Raw genomic sequence first — 17,566 nt, 5'->3', positions numbered from 1 at the left:
AGGGGGGATTTGCTTAAAGCCGTCACCCAATGAGTCAGTCACTAAGGTAGAGGAATCTCATAATTAAGGCCTCATTAAAGCTACACAGCCCAACTATGTTGGTTTACAGGGCAGACAGAAACCTCACAGATTCACAATGGGGCCATTCATAATACCTCACTTCTCTGAAGGAAAAGAGAAAAAGCAGTTGCTCTTAGCATTTGGGCAGATGTAATTGCAATCACTCAGCTTGTCTGATGCTGATAATGGGGCGATGGGAAATTCCTGTCAGAGTCGTGGCGCAGGGTGGTTTCGCAACCACTTTGGCAGGCTCCATGTTCCACTGCAGGGCAGCGAATGCGTTACGGCATGCTCACATAGCTGTCATTAAACACATTTCAAAGAAAAAGAACATAAGACAATCAAAACTCACAAGTGTGTGCCATTCTCTTGCTTCTTGAGCAATGAAAAGGCAAATATTATGTAAACGTATATCGTCTGTCATCCCTGCACTGTTAAACATGTTGAAAGACTTGTGAAAAAAAAGGAAAGTGAATATGCTTTAGCAATCCCAGTCACCTAATATACACTATAAATTCAGGCTGAGCTATTTTCAACATCTTTATTTTCATTTGTCATTTTCAAAACATTTCTCTTGACTGGTAGTTCATGTGAAAATTAAGCTGTGGGGAAATAAGAACACATATTAACTGGTACCTAAAAATGTTGGGCAGCCCATTTAGAAATAAAAAAAGTAATGTTTGTTTTCCAATTTTTTTGCATGTGCTTTTCAGCAAGCAGCCCATTCCTGTCCTGAAATGTGTGCTACAGTAGGTGGCTGAAATAGCACGTGGGTGCAACGTTCTTGTGGTTGGTCCTCGGGTACAGTATGTGACAGTTGGCATCTCAGCAATGCTTCCATGAGAAGCCTCTATTATAAAGCATTCATGCAATGATGCTAACAAGCTCATTTTACTGGCTGGACAAGCATTTGTGCAATAAAGTCCAAGACCTTCTTATTAGTGCTTTGTGAGACCACCCAAGAAACAATATAGTGATATTAGAGATTCTCTAATCATCTCCAAAGAGTAGCAATAAAGTCCAAATTGCTGAACCCTCAGTATGTTGTGATGGACAACAGCTATTCAGTTCTAATTAAACCAGAAACTTGAGAAATATGAAATACATGGACGAAAGGTAATAGCCATTAGATTTAGTTCCCTGGACACACGATCCTGGATGACATGCAGAGTGTCTCATGTCAAGATGCTTTTAGTAATATTTTACAGGTAGATAACTGCAGTCATGAATTTACTTGGCAGTCTGCCAGTGTTTGCAAAGGTATTTAAGGTATTTTTGGTATTTTACAATTCAAATGACGGCACAGAGAAATGTTAAGTTTTGTTGAACTCCAGAGGACGTTTTCTGAGATACTGAAAAGGATAAGATAAAGTTATTGATCCCTAGTGGGGGGAAAAAAGAAAGAAAGAAGAAGAAATTCTGATAGCAATTCCCTGAGCTAGTGATTATAATTTGTATAAATCAATTACTATTATTACCATTATTATGTGCAGAGACCAAGTGGAAACATTTTAAAAAGTTTTAATTTCAAATTACAGCATAGTATGGGTAATAAAAAAATAGTAAAAAGATATAATTTTATTCTTGCAATAATCTGTGGTTTCAACAGTCCACGAGAGTGTAAATCAACATGTGATTCATACAATTCCTCAAACATAAATACCATATCAAATTTCAATGCTTTCCAATGTTACTTGTGTATCAATTATGATAAATTACAAACATCTATATGTCAAGAAAAGAAGAAAATACAGTAAAAACAAAACAAATGATAAATGATAACACAAAAAAAGACTGTAAAAATAATCTTTAGGCTACCAAAACATCGTTCTCTTACAGCTCTCTCACAGCTAGAAGGTGTAACTCAATGTGTCTGACACATTTAAACAAGACTAAAGGCGTATTCACATTATCACGAAAAACCTCTTGCACGTGCGTCTTTCATTAAAGCTCGCTCACATGTCTCTGGTGCACTGAGCTGAGTGGGGGTGCACCAAAAGTTCAAATTTGTTGAACTGTGACCCGAGCTGCACTGACCTGATCAATACCAAATTGGCCTCGTATCGAGACCAGACAAAACTGATATTTTGGCATGTTGGTTTTTTACAAACACAATGTTTTTCTCTGAAACATAGCATCGTGGCTAAGGTGGTGCTGTTCAGTATAGCGCCACTCTGAGTCCTGAAGTGGTAAATACTGCGCTGACCAACGCTTAACATGTAGCACGAAACCCTTGTTTTTCTGTTGTAATGTCAATACGCCATAATAGCCCACAGCTATGCTAGCAGCTCTATGAGGTTGTACTTAGGCACAATGGTTCTTTGAGCTAAATGCTAGCATCAGCATGCTAACAAGCTCACAATGACAATGCTGACATACTGATGTTTAGCAGGTATAATCTTATTTTAGCATGTTAGCATGCTAACATTGGTAACAATTCTTCCTGCAGGGGACGAGGGGGGATGTGTGTGAACCAAATTTCAGAGGGAAGCCATACAATTTGGTGTTGCAATATTTCATTCAAAACCACAAATTGGATTCATTCTGGGACCATGAATGTCTGTGCGAGGATTCATGGCAATCAATCAGATAGTTGTTGAGATATTTTGGTTTGAACCAAAGTCCTACACCACTAGCATGGCTAAAAATACACAATACATGCATAACACATGTAATCACAAATGTGAGACATCACTTTTCCAAGATCTTGTGAGGCCGTATTCTGTCTATTGAGCATGTTTCCATTGTCCAGTGTACTCACAGTCTATGTACCATATAACATATATAAATGTGAGATTTAATCCATGATAATAACAAAAAACTATAGTTCATGAGTGTGTACATAGACAAAAGTATAAACATGTCAGTATACATTAATCACATAAATGTACTTTTCCATGTTCCTTAGCTCTTTCAACATCAATCCAGAGAACATTAGAAACATTGACATTTGGTGTACCGCAAAGGTCTTCAACATCCATGAAAAATATACTGAAACAGACATATTCAATGCTTTATTTTCAGGTTATTTTATTGGTGAGGCAACAGGGCATCCGAGTTCCTCAGGGAAGTGGCAGTGCACTGTGAAAAACAAACTCAGTCCTCGAGTTCTTCACACTGTCCTTTCACCGTCTGACAAGCAGTCAATGTCAATGTCAGCCTCGCTTCCTTCCTTCAAACCTTCCCCTGTGGTTTGGTACTGTTTGGTGGTGCTCATAAGCAGTCCGTTGAGAAAAAAAAGAAAAGAAAACGGCAGCAGTGGATGGCTTGGATATGATGCCCTGTTCATGTGTGTGAGGCTATACACCAAGCAGCATGCCCATAAAATCTGAACCGTTCTGTATTGTAATGGAAGCGCCTGCTGCATTATCCACAAATATGGAGGTGTACTGCCCGGCCTGCAGAGGAAAATACAGAAAATACAAATAAGAGTGATGCAGAAAGACTGCACAAATACAGATATTTTATGTTTGTGTGTCTCTTAGTGTGCTGCTCACCTGTAGCTCCAGCAGCCCGTGCACGCTGACTGTGAATATCTTGCTGTTACTTTCTAATCCAACAATCATCTCCAGTGAGCTGCAACAGGAATAGAGTACCACAATTTATGTCAAATCTGCATTCTTCAACACTTCAAGTGCAAAATGCGTTGTTTTAAAGGGATAGTTCCATATTTTGATAAATACTCTGAGCACAAGGGCTGGAAACAGGGACCAGTTACAGGGTATAAGCACCTCTAGAGCTCACTAATTAACACATTGCTGTCGCTTTTTAGTCGCAATTCAAAAATGTGTTTTTGAACAGAGCAGGCCTCTTAACAGAAGCTCGTAAAAATCACCGATAAGATAGCAAGGTTTATATGCTAGGATGCAGATATGCAGCCCATAGTATCGTCTTTAGTAAAGACTCTTTACGTTATGTTTTCACGTGCTATGTGTTTTGAGATGATTTGTTCAAATTCTGATTTGTTTGGACTTCTTTTTATTTATTTTTTTAAAAAGTGACGTAATTTACATGCTATATCTTGTTTGTATATTCCAACAAAACCATAACAACAGCTCCAATGGAAAACCTTTCCCTTAGAACATCATCGACTAAATGTCTACAGACATGTCTGTAATAACAGCAGGACACAGAGGAGTGAATAGTGTAGAATTTTTAAACAGTTAGAGATTAAGGCTATAAAGTTGGGGATATACCTTTAGATGATAGTGTTGTTTTATGAAATATGACGCCATTTTCATAGGAGCTGCAGTTATTTGTATGCAAATCAGTGATCATTGTTAAACAGGAATATAATTAGAAAAGTAAATGTTGAATGAGAGATTGCATTGAGTTACAGAGGCTAGAGGAACAGAGGATAGCCCGGATGTGACCTCATGACTCTTGGCCGGGACTAGTTGCCAGGCAACAGGCGGAGCCTCCAGGAAGTTAATGGTCCCAGGCCAAGAAGTAGTATGTAATATATACATATAAGGCCCTGTAATTAGTGAGTTATGCTAAGCTAAGTTAGCCAGGTGCAGTTGGTAGCATCGTATTTAGCGTGCAGACATGACACTGGTCAATTAATCTTCTCATCTAACTCACAGCAAGAACGAGAATAAGCGTATTTGCCAAAATGTCAAACTTTTTCTTTGACAACTCAGTGCTTTGAAAGTCTGTAGAGATGGTTGTAACATCGCTGCAGGCTTTAACCACACAGCGAGAGCACTGGCTCCTGTTAAGTGGAAAATGCTACATTTTTATGGCAAATCAATCATGTTTGTCTTCACTCCAACTGCCATCGCAATGAGCCTCATTTCACATTCTCTGCATTTTCATGTGTGGGAGGGCGAGACTGGCTGAGGCTTTGGCTCGAAAAGCAAGAACCAAAGACTCTTTTGGGTTAGGTAACCCATCATAATAATATTATTTATACGTTCCCCTCATTGTACCAAGCTAGAAGGGAGGCTGTGGAGTTCTGCACAGTCCGGGAGAGACTTTAGGGAGCAATTCATTTCATTCTTTATATAAATAGAAATTTTGAAATATTGGAATGAACCGTTCCCAACTGGATTTGTGATTTTTCGCCATGTGCGCCTGCTGTATTAGATACTTCATTATCTGTCTCCTACATCCCAAACAAGGGCATTTCACTGCGGTGCTGCTGAATATAACAGGCTGCCTGATGTGTCAAAGGTGAGCCTATAAAGATTAGTTAGGCGACAGGGACAAAGGCTCTAAGTGAGAGGACATTTCCTTTAAAGACCTGCTCTGTTTTTATACAGGAAATGCCACACTGGTTCCACACAAAGTGTAACAGACAATACCTTTAACAGTTCATAAATCCTGGTGAAAGTTAAGGCAGCACTGAACACTAATAAAATATCACTGTTACATGGAAAAACATAAACAATTTGCCAAACATGAATGTCAAGAAGTGGGGTTTTTGTAGTAAGAATTGAATGATTTACTTCCCTAGATTGATTTTATTAACCTCTATCAGTTATTGGTGGTATAACTGGCCAGCATGTGTTACAGACATAACAAATGAAAAACACATGGATACAATCTATTGAGGTGTTATGTAGGGTATATTTGATATGATTGAGTGTACGGTGGTTCTCCAGCATGTTTAACAATGACTGCATTTACATGAATATCCTGGTCATGTGTTGTGCATGTAAATTATTGCTTTGATTCTCTGCCTAAACCCGACTGGACCAGACCAGACCCGCCGGGTTCGGGCCCAAAACTGCTGCCGTAGTTTGGGCTTTAATTAATGAGTGAATTTGTTATTTATTTGTTTTGATAATAATTTGCACTGTATTATATGTACAATGTAGTTTACTTTAGCTTGTAGTAAACAATCTGAATTACTGTATTTTTTTAAAAGAGAAAAATCTAGGTTCGGGTTGGACTAGACCAAAACTGCTTTCTTGGTTTAGTTCGGGCTCGCAAAGGATTTTTGGTGGCTTGTGTCGGGTTGGGATAGATTTTTTTGGGCCGGATCGAAGTTCTAATGTAATCCTGGTTTCAGAAGCCTGGATGAACCCATATCGTGGACATGATACCTGAAGTAGTTTCACATAGAAACCAGTAAAGTGTGGTAACATTTGAACATCTGAACATTTTCTGTTGGTACAGAATAAAGTGGCTGAGATGGCGAGACATCATGACAGAACTACGCACAGATGACCAGAAACCTGCATACTATTAGAATCATGTATACGTGGATATGAATAATCAGTGCACTCGATGGTGCAAAATACCTACGTGTATCTGTGGCAGAGCGATTCGATGCAGATCAGCACCCGAACATTATCCCTGGCCTTGAGCTGACTCTTGCTCCTCTTCACCTCATTGTGGTCTGCACAGGAGGAAAAATGTCCACAATGACACATAGATTAATACATACAAGGATTTACTAGCTCTACACTGCAATACAACAACAATGCGGTTTCTTTATTTCCATATCTTCTACATCAGTGGTTCTCAAACTTTTATTTTTTCATCTTAGTACCCCCAGGACTAGAAAAAACATGTTTTCATCATGCAATAACACTAAGATGGCCTCTTATTTGCAATTTACTTTTGATAAGTTGCGCTTTTTTAGTGAGAAACACAGTGTTGTTCTCATAAACTGAATTATGTATTATGGTAGAACTTGACAGACATAGCAACAGTAACTAAGTGGGGGCTGGACTTGGCAAACAATCAATAATAACTTAAGTGTCTTTTTGCAGATCGAGACAGGGCTGTTCCATAACATTAGACTGTAGTGTACTGTAACAGCCCATATAAGACATAAGTACAATATACTGTGATTTACCAATGTGGACATTAGCGGAGAACTGGTAGATCCCAGCGATGGGAGCGGTGAATCTGCCGGTAGACTGGTCCATTCCCGACCCTCTAAGGAAGGCTCCTTTAGCTGGTGGCTGAAAGCAAAGAAAGAATCTATGAATATGTTTAAATTTTAGAGTGATAAAGAATTTTTGCCCCCTCACACTTTCCTCAGGGAGCTCAGCTATAGAGCAGCAGGCAGGCATTCAGTGTCTTGCTCAAGGACACTTCAGTAGAGCACCTAAAGGCCCATTCACATCAGCATTTTTTCATTTTATAGTGAAAAAAATCAAGTTATTGCTGTTTTATGTAAAGTTCAACTTTGTTGATCCCGAATTTGTCTCAATGATCAATAGCAAACTAAATGAAGGCGTAGCTTATTCACTGTGTCGCACCATCCACTTTAACCAATTTAACCTTCCTTTGTCAGAGTATAAAGAGGAATGGGTTAAAATCACTATATAAATATAAAAAAACTTCAGAGACCTATACAGCTCAACAGTAAGGTTAAGGAAGTAAATATTCCATTCACATAGAGGATTTTGATTATCAGCCATAATGTCGTACCCATTTAAGCTAGACTTATGCAAGCCGGGTGGCTAGTGTGTCAGAAGGCCCCTAACGACCTGGATTCAGATCCCATTTTAATCCTCTGCCTTCTTGTGTACTCCTTTATTGTCCTCTGCAAAAACATGTGAAATATCCTTTACAACGCCATAGTAACATGCCTATCCTAAGATAGTGCTGTGTTAGCATGTTAAATAGTTCGGCAAAGCTTAATCCTCTCTCCTCTGGCCTTGTCAGCCCATCCCAACAAGGCATAGTTCTTCCACTACAGCATGCTGTTTCAAACAGTGTCTATTTCTGTCCTCTCCACACTTTATTCCAAGTCAGAGACAGAGTGCCTTTTGTATGCCGCCCAGAGAGTGATGTGTAGAATTGAAAAAGTAGATATTTTTGACCAAAGAGCCAGTCTTGAGTCTCAGAGTGGTAGTGCAATGCTTTGCCAGTGCCAGTTACCAGAGAGGGGATGATCCTCTCATAATTCCCCCACATGCAAACTAAGCGATGATTACCAAACACTCGTTCTTTCAAACATAGTTAAGACAGAGAAGCAAATGGGTCAGAAACAAAGCGTGGAACCATGCAGAGGAGGATTAGCCAAAACCTCTCTTTTTCAGCCATGCACAGGGAGCGAAGCTGAACCAGTTCATAAACATTTACTTGGTTTCAAACAAACATACTGTCTGAAAGTTCTGGAGCTCCACCAGAGTCTTCTTGTCGACCACCACAGGTCCCTTGAGCTTGCAGTGGAAAGCCTCCTCTATTCGCCGGTAGGAGGTCATCCCCTCCAGGGTGAGGAGAGCCGTAGGTAGCTGGCTGGGGCTGGTTTGTCTGTCCAATGCTGCTGCTCTCCTCTCTGTCGCCTCTGACAGAAACACATCCACAGTGCAGAATGGATTAACATTCAAATGATTCCTTCATTATAATGTGATGAAATACCAGAAATGTTGTGGACATAAACTGTTTAACTGTAGGTTATCTCTGCAAAATTAATGAAGGAACAACCTTGTAGCCCAAAAGGTAGCTGAAATGTGTCTGGCTGGAAAATCAACATGTTTCTACCTTTAATCATCTCTTTGAACTCCTGGAGAAGAACTTCTTGTGTCACTTCAGCCCCAGGAGAGCCAGGAGGTCCCTGTGGGCCTGGAGGACCAGGAGGACCAGGTGGGCCAGGCTTAGTAGAGGAAACACGTACAAAACATTGTCATGCATTAAAATCATTAAGAAGAATGAAAATGAACCAATTATCATAGAAAGTAGAATTTTTTGCAAGACACAAACTGGGTTTACCAGGGGTCGTTTGCGTTTGCGACACTTTCCAGGGAAGTTGCCAACAGGTCTTTTAACAAAGTCCATCCATGATCCCAGTGGATCCACTCTCTGGTTGTCAGAAAGCTGCAGCAGAAACAGAAAATGAATTATCAGGTCAATATGAGTATTAACCAAGTGTAACTACACCCTTCAGTTCTGCTAGCTCCCTCCTTCTCAGTGATCAGAGACCTGGAAAGGGAAGCCACTTTAGGGGGCGTGGCCTCAACACAGACAGTGAGTGACAGAGTGGCCACAGCAGTGTAGCAGGAACATCCAGCTGGTAGTCAGAGCTAACCACAGATAGTCTGCTGGAGCTTTTACAGTCACTAGAAGCACATTCACAGCTGTTCTACAGTCTGTGTCTAAAACACAAGTCTGTATGTGAATGATGCATCTAGATCGGCATACATCTAAAAAATGAGCGCAGCTGTTTTACTGGGGGTGGGGGTGGTGAGCCGTCCTTCTCTGATTAGAGGGTGTTAACACTCTTTTTTATATAAATGTCATAACTTAACTTAGCCCCCAACGATCAACTCTTTGTCAGCATTGGCCTTGTTAAATTCAGGGTGACTTAAAATAGTAGATGGTGTTATGATTTCAATCAACAAAATACTGATTTTCATAAATTTGGTAAGAATGTGAACATTAACACCAGCATTGATGTGTTTCATCACAATACAGTCATTTAGTTTACAAGCTCAAAAAACAAAGTGCTTTATACATTGCATAATAAAATAAATAAGACAGGATTTTTAAAAATGCATATACATGTCCCATTATAGGAAAGCAAGAATCAAGGAACAGGCGCAGACTTTTCTCTAATGCCACCACACTGTGTTTTTATTCAATAATTACAGCCTTTGAAAAAGTGCTATTTACTTATTAATCATATATTTTATTTTTAAATAATTCTGCCTATAATGCATAGGAAGCTACATTCAATGAGTCATTATTTCTTCCTTTAAACCATCACTGGAAAATCTTGCCCTAAGATACAATTAAATGGTGCCAGACACCAATGAAGGTCAAACAGGGAAACCTCTTTTCTTTCTGTCTCTCCCTCCCAGCTGACTGCAATTCCTCGAAGAGTCTTTTCAATTTGCCATCTAAGTTTAGTCCTCATTCTCCTTCGAAAGCTTCAGTTTATGCTTATTTTTTCATTCCATATAATTCACTCAGGTGCCACGTCAGTTCTTATTTGCCCAATAGACTTGGATGAATGTAAACAAACTTTGTCAAGTGATTTTTTTTTCTTTTTCAGCACATGAAAATTTCCATGAGCACTCTGGTGAAAAATGAGTCTGCCTGTGTATGTGTGATGTAGATTCTGTGGATTGCAGACCTCAATTACTGTAGTTTATAACAACATGTCAAAATGGCCAACACTTTCTCCCTCACCCAAAGACATGCTAGTATTTTCTTTTATTAATACCACTCGTTTGATTAACGTAATGATGGAAAATTTAATAAACAAGATAACAAATGTATATACAGTATGTTCACCAGGGCCAGCTATGATTTAGGATTGTTAGTCTGTTTCCTAATCGTGTGTATGCTCCATCTTTTTATCTGAAATAACTCATTTATTATAAACTACTATATAGGAGACTGGGATCTGTTAGGGAGATAAGAAACACAGTTTCTCTGGAAGCAGTATTTTTATTCTACAACAGTGTTTTCCTTTTGGTAAAATGTGAGCCTGAACGAATTCCAATTACAGAAAGCTTGAATCTTACCCTAACCCTTCCCCAAATGTCAAGTGCCTTCAGTTGAGATAGAAGAGGAGATAAAGACGAGCCATGGAGGTGAGCTGCCTGAAATGGAATTTGTTTAGGTTTGGCAGCGAGACATGGATCACTTATCTGCAAAACCAACATGCCCCTTTCTTCACTGTCAAAGACTTGCCTCTTGTTTCACCGCAACAAAGTAACTCCTTGTTTGTCTTTTCAATATACTGGAATAAAAACAGTTTTTTATATGTGGGATATATGTGACTTTCTCTTCTCACTGACAGCAGACAAAATAAACAACTTAACAGGCGCTGTGCTGGCTGAATGTTGACTCATTCTGTGTTTTTGTTGTGATTTTGAGGCTTGGAAACAGATAAAAGCAAGACTGATTTGGTCAAGATGATTTGGTAGGAATAGTTTGAACATTTTGGGGGAAATACTTAAAGGACCAGTGTCTATCTATCTATCTGTATTTGACAACCTGGGAATGAGAACAGGTTGTGGTTGCGAAAACTCTGTCTTGGTCTCCACCACCTCTGGGTGGAAATATCTGCTAAATGGTGGTTTAAAAAGCTGCTTTAAAGCTTCTTCACTTCTTGCCAAGAGTTTGAATAGAAAACTAATACCACTCTCATATCTGTCCATTCAATAGGAAACTACAGCTAGCAGCTGGCTCCAAATAGCCTTTGGACAGAGCCTGTTTCCAGTCTTTATGCTAAGCTAAGCTAGCCAGATGCTGGCTGTAGCTTCTTGTTTACCACACAGTGATGACATTTTACCAACTATTCCTTTAAGATACCAGTTCTGTAAGCTTGAACAAATATTAACATGTTGACGACTGGGGGTTGCACTAGTATTCCCTGCCTGTGGCAGTTTGAGTATATTTCCACTGGGATTGATTGTAAAACTGTGAATCATCACCTCAGACACTTTTAGACAGCTCAGTTTGATATACAAATGACACCCATCCAATTATGAGAGCCAGCGGACGCTAACTCCAAAAAGAGTCAAAGCTTCACATTTCTTCTTGTGTTTATATCAGTGTCATAGATCGTCTTGCTTTTCCCGAGATATGAAACAGTTGGCCCACACATGTGACTTATAATTACACATCTTAGCTATTCCCTACATAATAATAAAAAAGACAGCATATCATTGCCAGGAAATCAGCCATACTTGTTATCCTCTTTAACACACGCCATTGTAATTAAACCATTAAAATCTTGCCCTCAAGGATTTTCTGTGCTCAAGGAAGAAAGCTATGACCAAGGTAATTATTACCTTCATTTCTGAGCTAAAAAGTAACAGCAAATCACTGTATAAATAATTTAGTTGTTACACTTTAACACTTTCCATTTAACAGATTTGTGTTTTTATTTTAAACATGTGCATTGTCGGAGCCTAACATACACTATATAGTGACAGCTGGGATGGCTCACACAACTTGCCAAAAAGAAATCTGACTCATTGTAAGCAGGTGAGTCTCTGTCTCGACTGAGAAGATCAAAGACTACGCACATGCAGACATGAAAACCATATTGCTTGATGACACAGAAAAACCTGTCAGAGGCGTTCAATCTCTCACTCGCTGCTATTGACTGTGGCGTAAAGTAAACTATGGATTCCCTGGCATAGCTCTGTATCAGCACGTACAACTCGTGAACAAAGTGGGGAGGGAGCGGATCCAGGTATCAGTCTGAGAGTTGATGAAGAACACCAGGGCTCTGGCTTTGATCATTGCTGATGTGTGAGTGCCTCAAAGTGGCCTCGTCTGTCAGCAGGTGTGAGCGCACGCCTTTTCCAGCACGGACTCGGAGAATGTGTCAGGTATTCTGTCTAAAGGTGAGAAACTTTAAATCTTCTAGACAGTGTTTATCTTTTATTCATGGCGCTCTAAATCATGACACATTACTGAGGCTCCGATCTGAAGAATGGGATGCATTGTGTCCACGGTTTGGAAAAAGTATTAACATGCTGGTAAGTAAAAGTACCAACACAACAACGTAAAAGCATTCCATTAGAATAGCATTCAGTGTTACGCGCTTATTCGCTTTCTTGCAGAGAGACTGATGAGAAAATTAATACCAGCAGCTGGTTAGCTAAGTTTAGCACAAAGACTGGAAACAGTCCAACAGATACAAAATCCTCTGAGCAGTTGCAAGGCAAACAGCGAAACAGGAAGTAACTGCTTTTTTAAAGTTACTGCAGATTTAAAAATATATATATATAATGTGTTAATTAGTGAGTTTTAGATTTGCTGGCAGGCTGATTTTGTTTTGGAGCCAGGTTAGCAGTTTGCCTATTTCTAGTTTTCATGCTAAGCTAAGCTAACAGGCTGCTAGCTGTAGCCTTATATTGAACCATAGGTATGTGATAGAACTGTGGCCTTGTTTCCAGTTCTGTCTAGTGGCGACTCGCGGTATTGCAGCAATGAGGTTTTATATTTGTAAAATCCATGACGTCATCATAATTCAAAGTTCATGCACATATTCAGTGGGTTGCACAACCAGGAAGTAAATTCAGATGCTAGAAAACTTTTTTGGCTTATGCACCAGGCAAAGAATTCGCATTGGTCTGAATAGGCACCATCTTGGCGTTCGGTATCTAGTCAGATATGAGAGTAGTGTCTATATTCTCATTGTGGCATTCCCTGCCACAGAGAGAATAAGCATGTTTCCTTAAGTGTCAAACTATTCCTTTAACTTCTTTATATACTGTCAGGTAGTTTAGTCCAGTCGTTTCCAACCTGGGGGTCAGGCCCCTGCCAGAGGGCCACAAGATAGATCTGGGGGGGTCGTGAGATGATTAATGGGGTAGGGAAAAGAAAAAACAAAGTTCTGTTTCACAAATTTGTATTAATTTTTTGGACTTCTCTCTAATATTTGTTTTATTGTGAAATGTTATAAGTATATTTTTCTTTGGGCCTAGTTATTAAAATAGAACCCTCTGAGAAATTTACAGGGGAACTGCTAACAACTCACAGACATCTGAAACATGTCAAGGGGCCCCAACTAGAGACAGTTTTTTTTTTTTATAAGGGGTCACAGACCAAAAAGAGTGGGGACACTTGGTTTAATCTTTTACAATGCATTGCATTTTATAAGCTTATTATATGTCATATAAAATCTTAATTTGTTCAGTAAAGTCCAGTAAAAAAGTATCTATTTGCTTCTGAAAAGAAGTTGGAGAGTTGAAGTTGAATTGAACAGCATAAAATGGAAATAAAGTACAGTATTTGAGTAAATATGCTCTCCACCACTGATTTTGCCTCATACTCATGGTGCACACTAAAAGTGAAGAGTTGTTTGATTAACCTCCAGCACAGTGAGTTTGGAGATTTTGGATCAATTAGTGACTCAGTTGTAATCATTGTGGATCCTTCACAGAGGCCTTATGAGATTTTATTACCCAGAAAAAGAATGATTTTAGTCTGCATGAATAATACTTCTGTGTGCACTGCTTTAAGTGTGTTTGTCATGTAGTTTGGGGAAAATTAGGTTGAATTTATTTGAAGCAATAAAATGAGAAAATATTTCCCCGGGGCAGCATGCCACCAAAAACACAAACACAACTGTTAAAACACGTCTCTGGGGCTGCAACCAGATACTGAAACTCTACTCCACTGCAGGCAGCTCCTGAATTCTTCCATGTACAGCTGAACTTATCTTGTTTTCTTTTGTGTGATATCTGTTTTTCTACCTGTTCATACACACTTGATGACATGAAACTTTTTGCTGCTGATAAAAAAATGTTGCACACGCAGGTTTAAGGTTGGACAGGATGATGGAGAGCCCTCTTTAATCCCTTGTTTTTACATCCCTGTGCTGCTCCCTGTGCAGTCATCCATGCATGGGTGGACGGGCCTTAACACTGGGCCGATCCCACCCCGGGAGGCAGGGATCCCCAGGCTGTGTGGGACGAGGGGATCCTGGTAACCTGCGTGCATCCCAGTCGTCATGCATCCACCCCCGTGTTCCCCACCGCTGCACTTCACAGAAACAGATTGCCTTGAGGATTTATCGCCGGAGAGCTAAATACAGTTAGGCATGCAATGTTGACTCTGTTCTCTTCAAACTGTTATTACTCAATTGGCAAGCACCGTGTGCAAAACATAATTACTCTATCACACTATGAGGATGCTGCTATTAGTTCAACAACTGTTGAAGCAACACCATTTGAAAGGGTAAATGAAACACGGTTATTATATAATGATACCGTTGAACATGCCTTTTTATAATGTGCCTTGATTTTAACTTCACTGTTGTCCCAACAAAAGTGTGTATGCATTTATTATGTGTGAGAGAAAGTGAATAAATTTGTGTTTATGCTTAAGAAATCACCAGGGACAATCTTGGCTTCCTCTTGATATAAAAAGGCAATACAAGCTGAAAGAAACCTTGAGCGCTGTGTCACATCTGTTTTGTGTACGAATTAAAGCTTTGAAATTGGACTGAGTGCTCATTTTCCCTGTGGTAGGTAAAATGAGCTGTTGAAAAGCTCCAGTGATCCTGATCCATCTCAGGTAAACAGGTTTGCCCCATAGTTTGACTGCAGGCAGAACATTTCAGGTAAGAAGTCATTAGATCCTCCTCCTTTTATATGATTCATTTGTGGCTCTGCGTTATGTTACATAAGTACACACTGTAAATGGTTCATTTTTCTTTTCTTACTCTTATTATGAAACTAATTTGCCTCTGTCGTCTTGGGTTACAACCTACAAGTTGTTGGAGAGATTTGACAGGTGGTGACATGAACAAAGGTACAGGGTATTAACTGAAACTGTGAAACGTTTGTACATTATGCATATTTTAATGAATTTATTCTGAAACGCTTATTCGCTCTTTTGTCAAGCGTTAGATGAGGAAATCGGTACCACTCTCATGTCTGTCTAGTAGCTTAGCATAAAAACTGTAAAAGAGGAAACAGCGGGCCTGGTTGGCTCCGTCTAAAGGTAACAACATCTCTAAATCTCACCTCTTGTTTGTTTAATCCGTACAAAAACCAAAAAGTAAAAATCACACTCTTTCATCATATAACCCCTGGGATTTTGGGCTAGCTGTTTCCAGTCTTTATGCTAAGCTAAGCTAACCATCTCCTGGCTGTAGTTCTATATTTATCGTACAGTTAAAAGAGTGGTGTTCATTTTATAATAAGCTTATATCCCTAAATGTCAAACAACTCCTTTAATAGTAAATGTCATGTAAGATATCTATTATATGTTTTATATATCCATTGTCAATAACAACATAACAAATGACCATCTCACGCTGACTAATCAGCACTATGGTTGCCACAATTGACCAATGTTCTGTTTAGTGTAGTAATAATTCTGAAATCATGGTTTCGGGAACATGACCAGCACATGATAAGAATCAGGCAAGATTAAGGGATTTCTATAAATCTGGCATCAATCTGAAGCTATTAGAAATTAAACAAAATCCAAATAAAACATTCCCTCTATGTGTGCGACGCTGTACAGTTTATTTTACTTGCAGAAAAGTTTATGTTATATTAGTTTCTTTTGCACTCTCTTCCAGACGATTTAAATATGTTAAATGAGGTTTAAATAAACTTTAGTTGTCTGACATGTTGCAGGCAGAGTTCAGTGTCATGCAGCACATTACCTTTAGTAATGTATGAAAAGGTGTGTGCCCTCTCAGTAGCGTTTGTTTCTTGTGGGACTTGTCTCTCTATGTGTAGGTCGATCCAAAATGTCCCACACATTGCTGCATTAATCATCACTGGGGATGAGAGAGAGGAAACAAAAACCCTCGCCTGGGGCTAAACCCAGCCGTTACTCAACACGCCAGGCGTGATGTTTGACTTGACTCCCTCAATTACAGCCATCACAGATCCCTCGCTGCTCTCAACAATGACAGATTCCTCTCATCTTCAGAGTGGAGAGCAATAAGACTTACATATGTGTACCTTTGACATTTTGCTCTTAAATTGAACAACGTGATGATTCACAGAGATCACAGTCTGTTTGAAAGGTACTTCAGTTATCGTCTCATTAAAAAAATTCCACTCACAGCACAACTCCACACCTCACTATTGTGATCACTTTCAAATGGAAAATCTCCCGAGGAATGCAGTGTACGACTGCGCGCTGCCAACGGCCCACACACGGGATTGGTCAGATAGAAAGCGAATGCCATCATAAGAGCTGTTTCCACTGTTTCCACTGGGCACAAGGGAAAAACATGTAAATGTGGAGTGTAAATGTTTGGCTTGTTTGAGAACACAAATTTCTTGCCAAGACAGCTCCAATGGACATGTTGTTTTCTCTGGGACCTAACAGATGTGTAATAGGATAAACTTACAAACTACCCAAGAAAAGAAACCACTTTTCTTGGTGTGTGGCATTTTTTTCTTCTTCTTCCTGAATAAGGTGGCACCAACAAATGCGACCTTGAATACAACCACTTTCACAGATGTCAAGCTTAAAGCTCAGGTTCTCATCAGAGGTGACAATGTTTGGCAAAGACACTATCTGGCATAACAGTGCGTCTTAAGAGTGATTATGTCATTACCCTCTGATTGTGGGAGATGAGATGAAAAGAATGTTAGAGAGGGAGGCACAGGGGGCTAATCCTCGCCGAGGTGTTCTCTTTCAGGACCCTTTCTATGGGGCTTTGTGAGGGGCTTACACGGCATGCTGCCCCAGTTTTCGGGGCCGCACCGCCCCTATCGGATGTCCCAGACACAGCGGAGTCAGACTAGGCCTGTGAATGATAGAATCAATGAGCTGGGAACAACATCGCCATAGGTCTTTAAATATCTGCCCACCTAACTTTCCCAGGAGTTACATCATGGCAGCCAGCCTATAAGGGACCTCGGGGGAAAATAGTGTTTGTGAAGACACCCGGCTCCCTGTGGGACGAGACAGAGGAGTGAAATCCCAGTGGGGTGCAATCTTCTGCAGGCTTGAGGGTTGACACAAGGTCATCCTTCATAGCCTCTGCTTTTACAGGGCAAACCAAGTCAAATAAACACCACCAGGCCACAGCCACCTACAATGTGTTCTTAAAGATACAAAGGAGACCTCACTGCTTGCTTTCGGGGGGGGGGGGGGGGGG

The 17,566-nt window shown here is 39.9% G+C and overlaps 1 protein-coding gene across 1 annotated transcript in view; it reads right to left on the bottom strand.

The window, feature by feature from the left end:
* Window positions 1-1,565: 1,565 nt before the first annotated feature.
* The window catches only part of c1qtnf12 (C1q and TNF related 12), a gene marked incomplete in the record, with an annotated part of 18,119 nt that continues 2,118 nt past the window's right edge, over window positions 1,566-17,566 (bottom strand). Inside the window, 7 exon segments of the mRNA XM_035656175.1 lie at window positions 1,566-3,458; window positions 3,558-3,636; window positions 6,313-6,406; window positions 6,869-6,977; window positions 8,127-8,311; window positions 8,509-8,620; window positions 8,737-8,841. Of these exon segments, the coding sequence (XP_035512068.1) occupies window positions 3,360-3,458; window positions 3,558-3,636; window positions 6,313-6,406; window positions 6,869-6,977; window positions 8,127-8,311; window positions 8,509-8,620; window positions 8,737-8,841 (783 nt within the window).

Source organism: Morone saxatilis, unplaced genomic scaffold (genome assembly GCF_004916995.1).
Source record: "Morone saxatilis isolate NCDOM2014 unplaced genomic scaffold, NCSU_SB_2.0 Contig15, whole genome shotgun sequence".
NCBI lineage: Eukaryota > Metazoa > Chordata > Actinopteri > Moronidae > Morone > Morone saxatilis.
The sequence above is the reverse complement of the archived record's forward strand: the minus strand, read 5'-3'. Positions and strand labels throughout refer to the sequence as shown.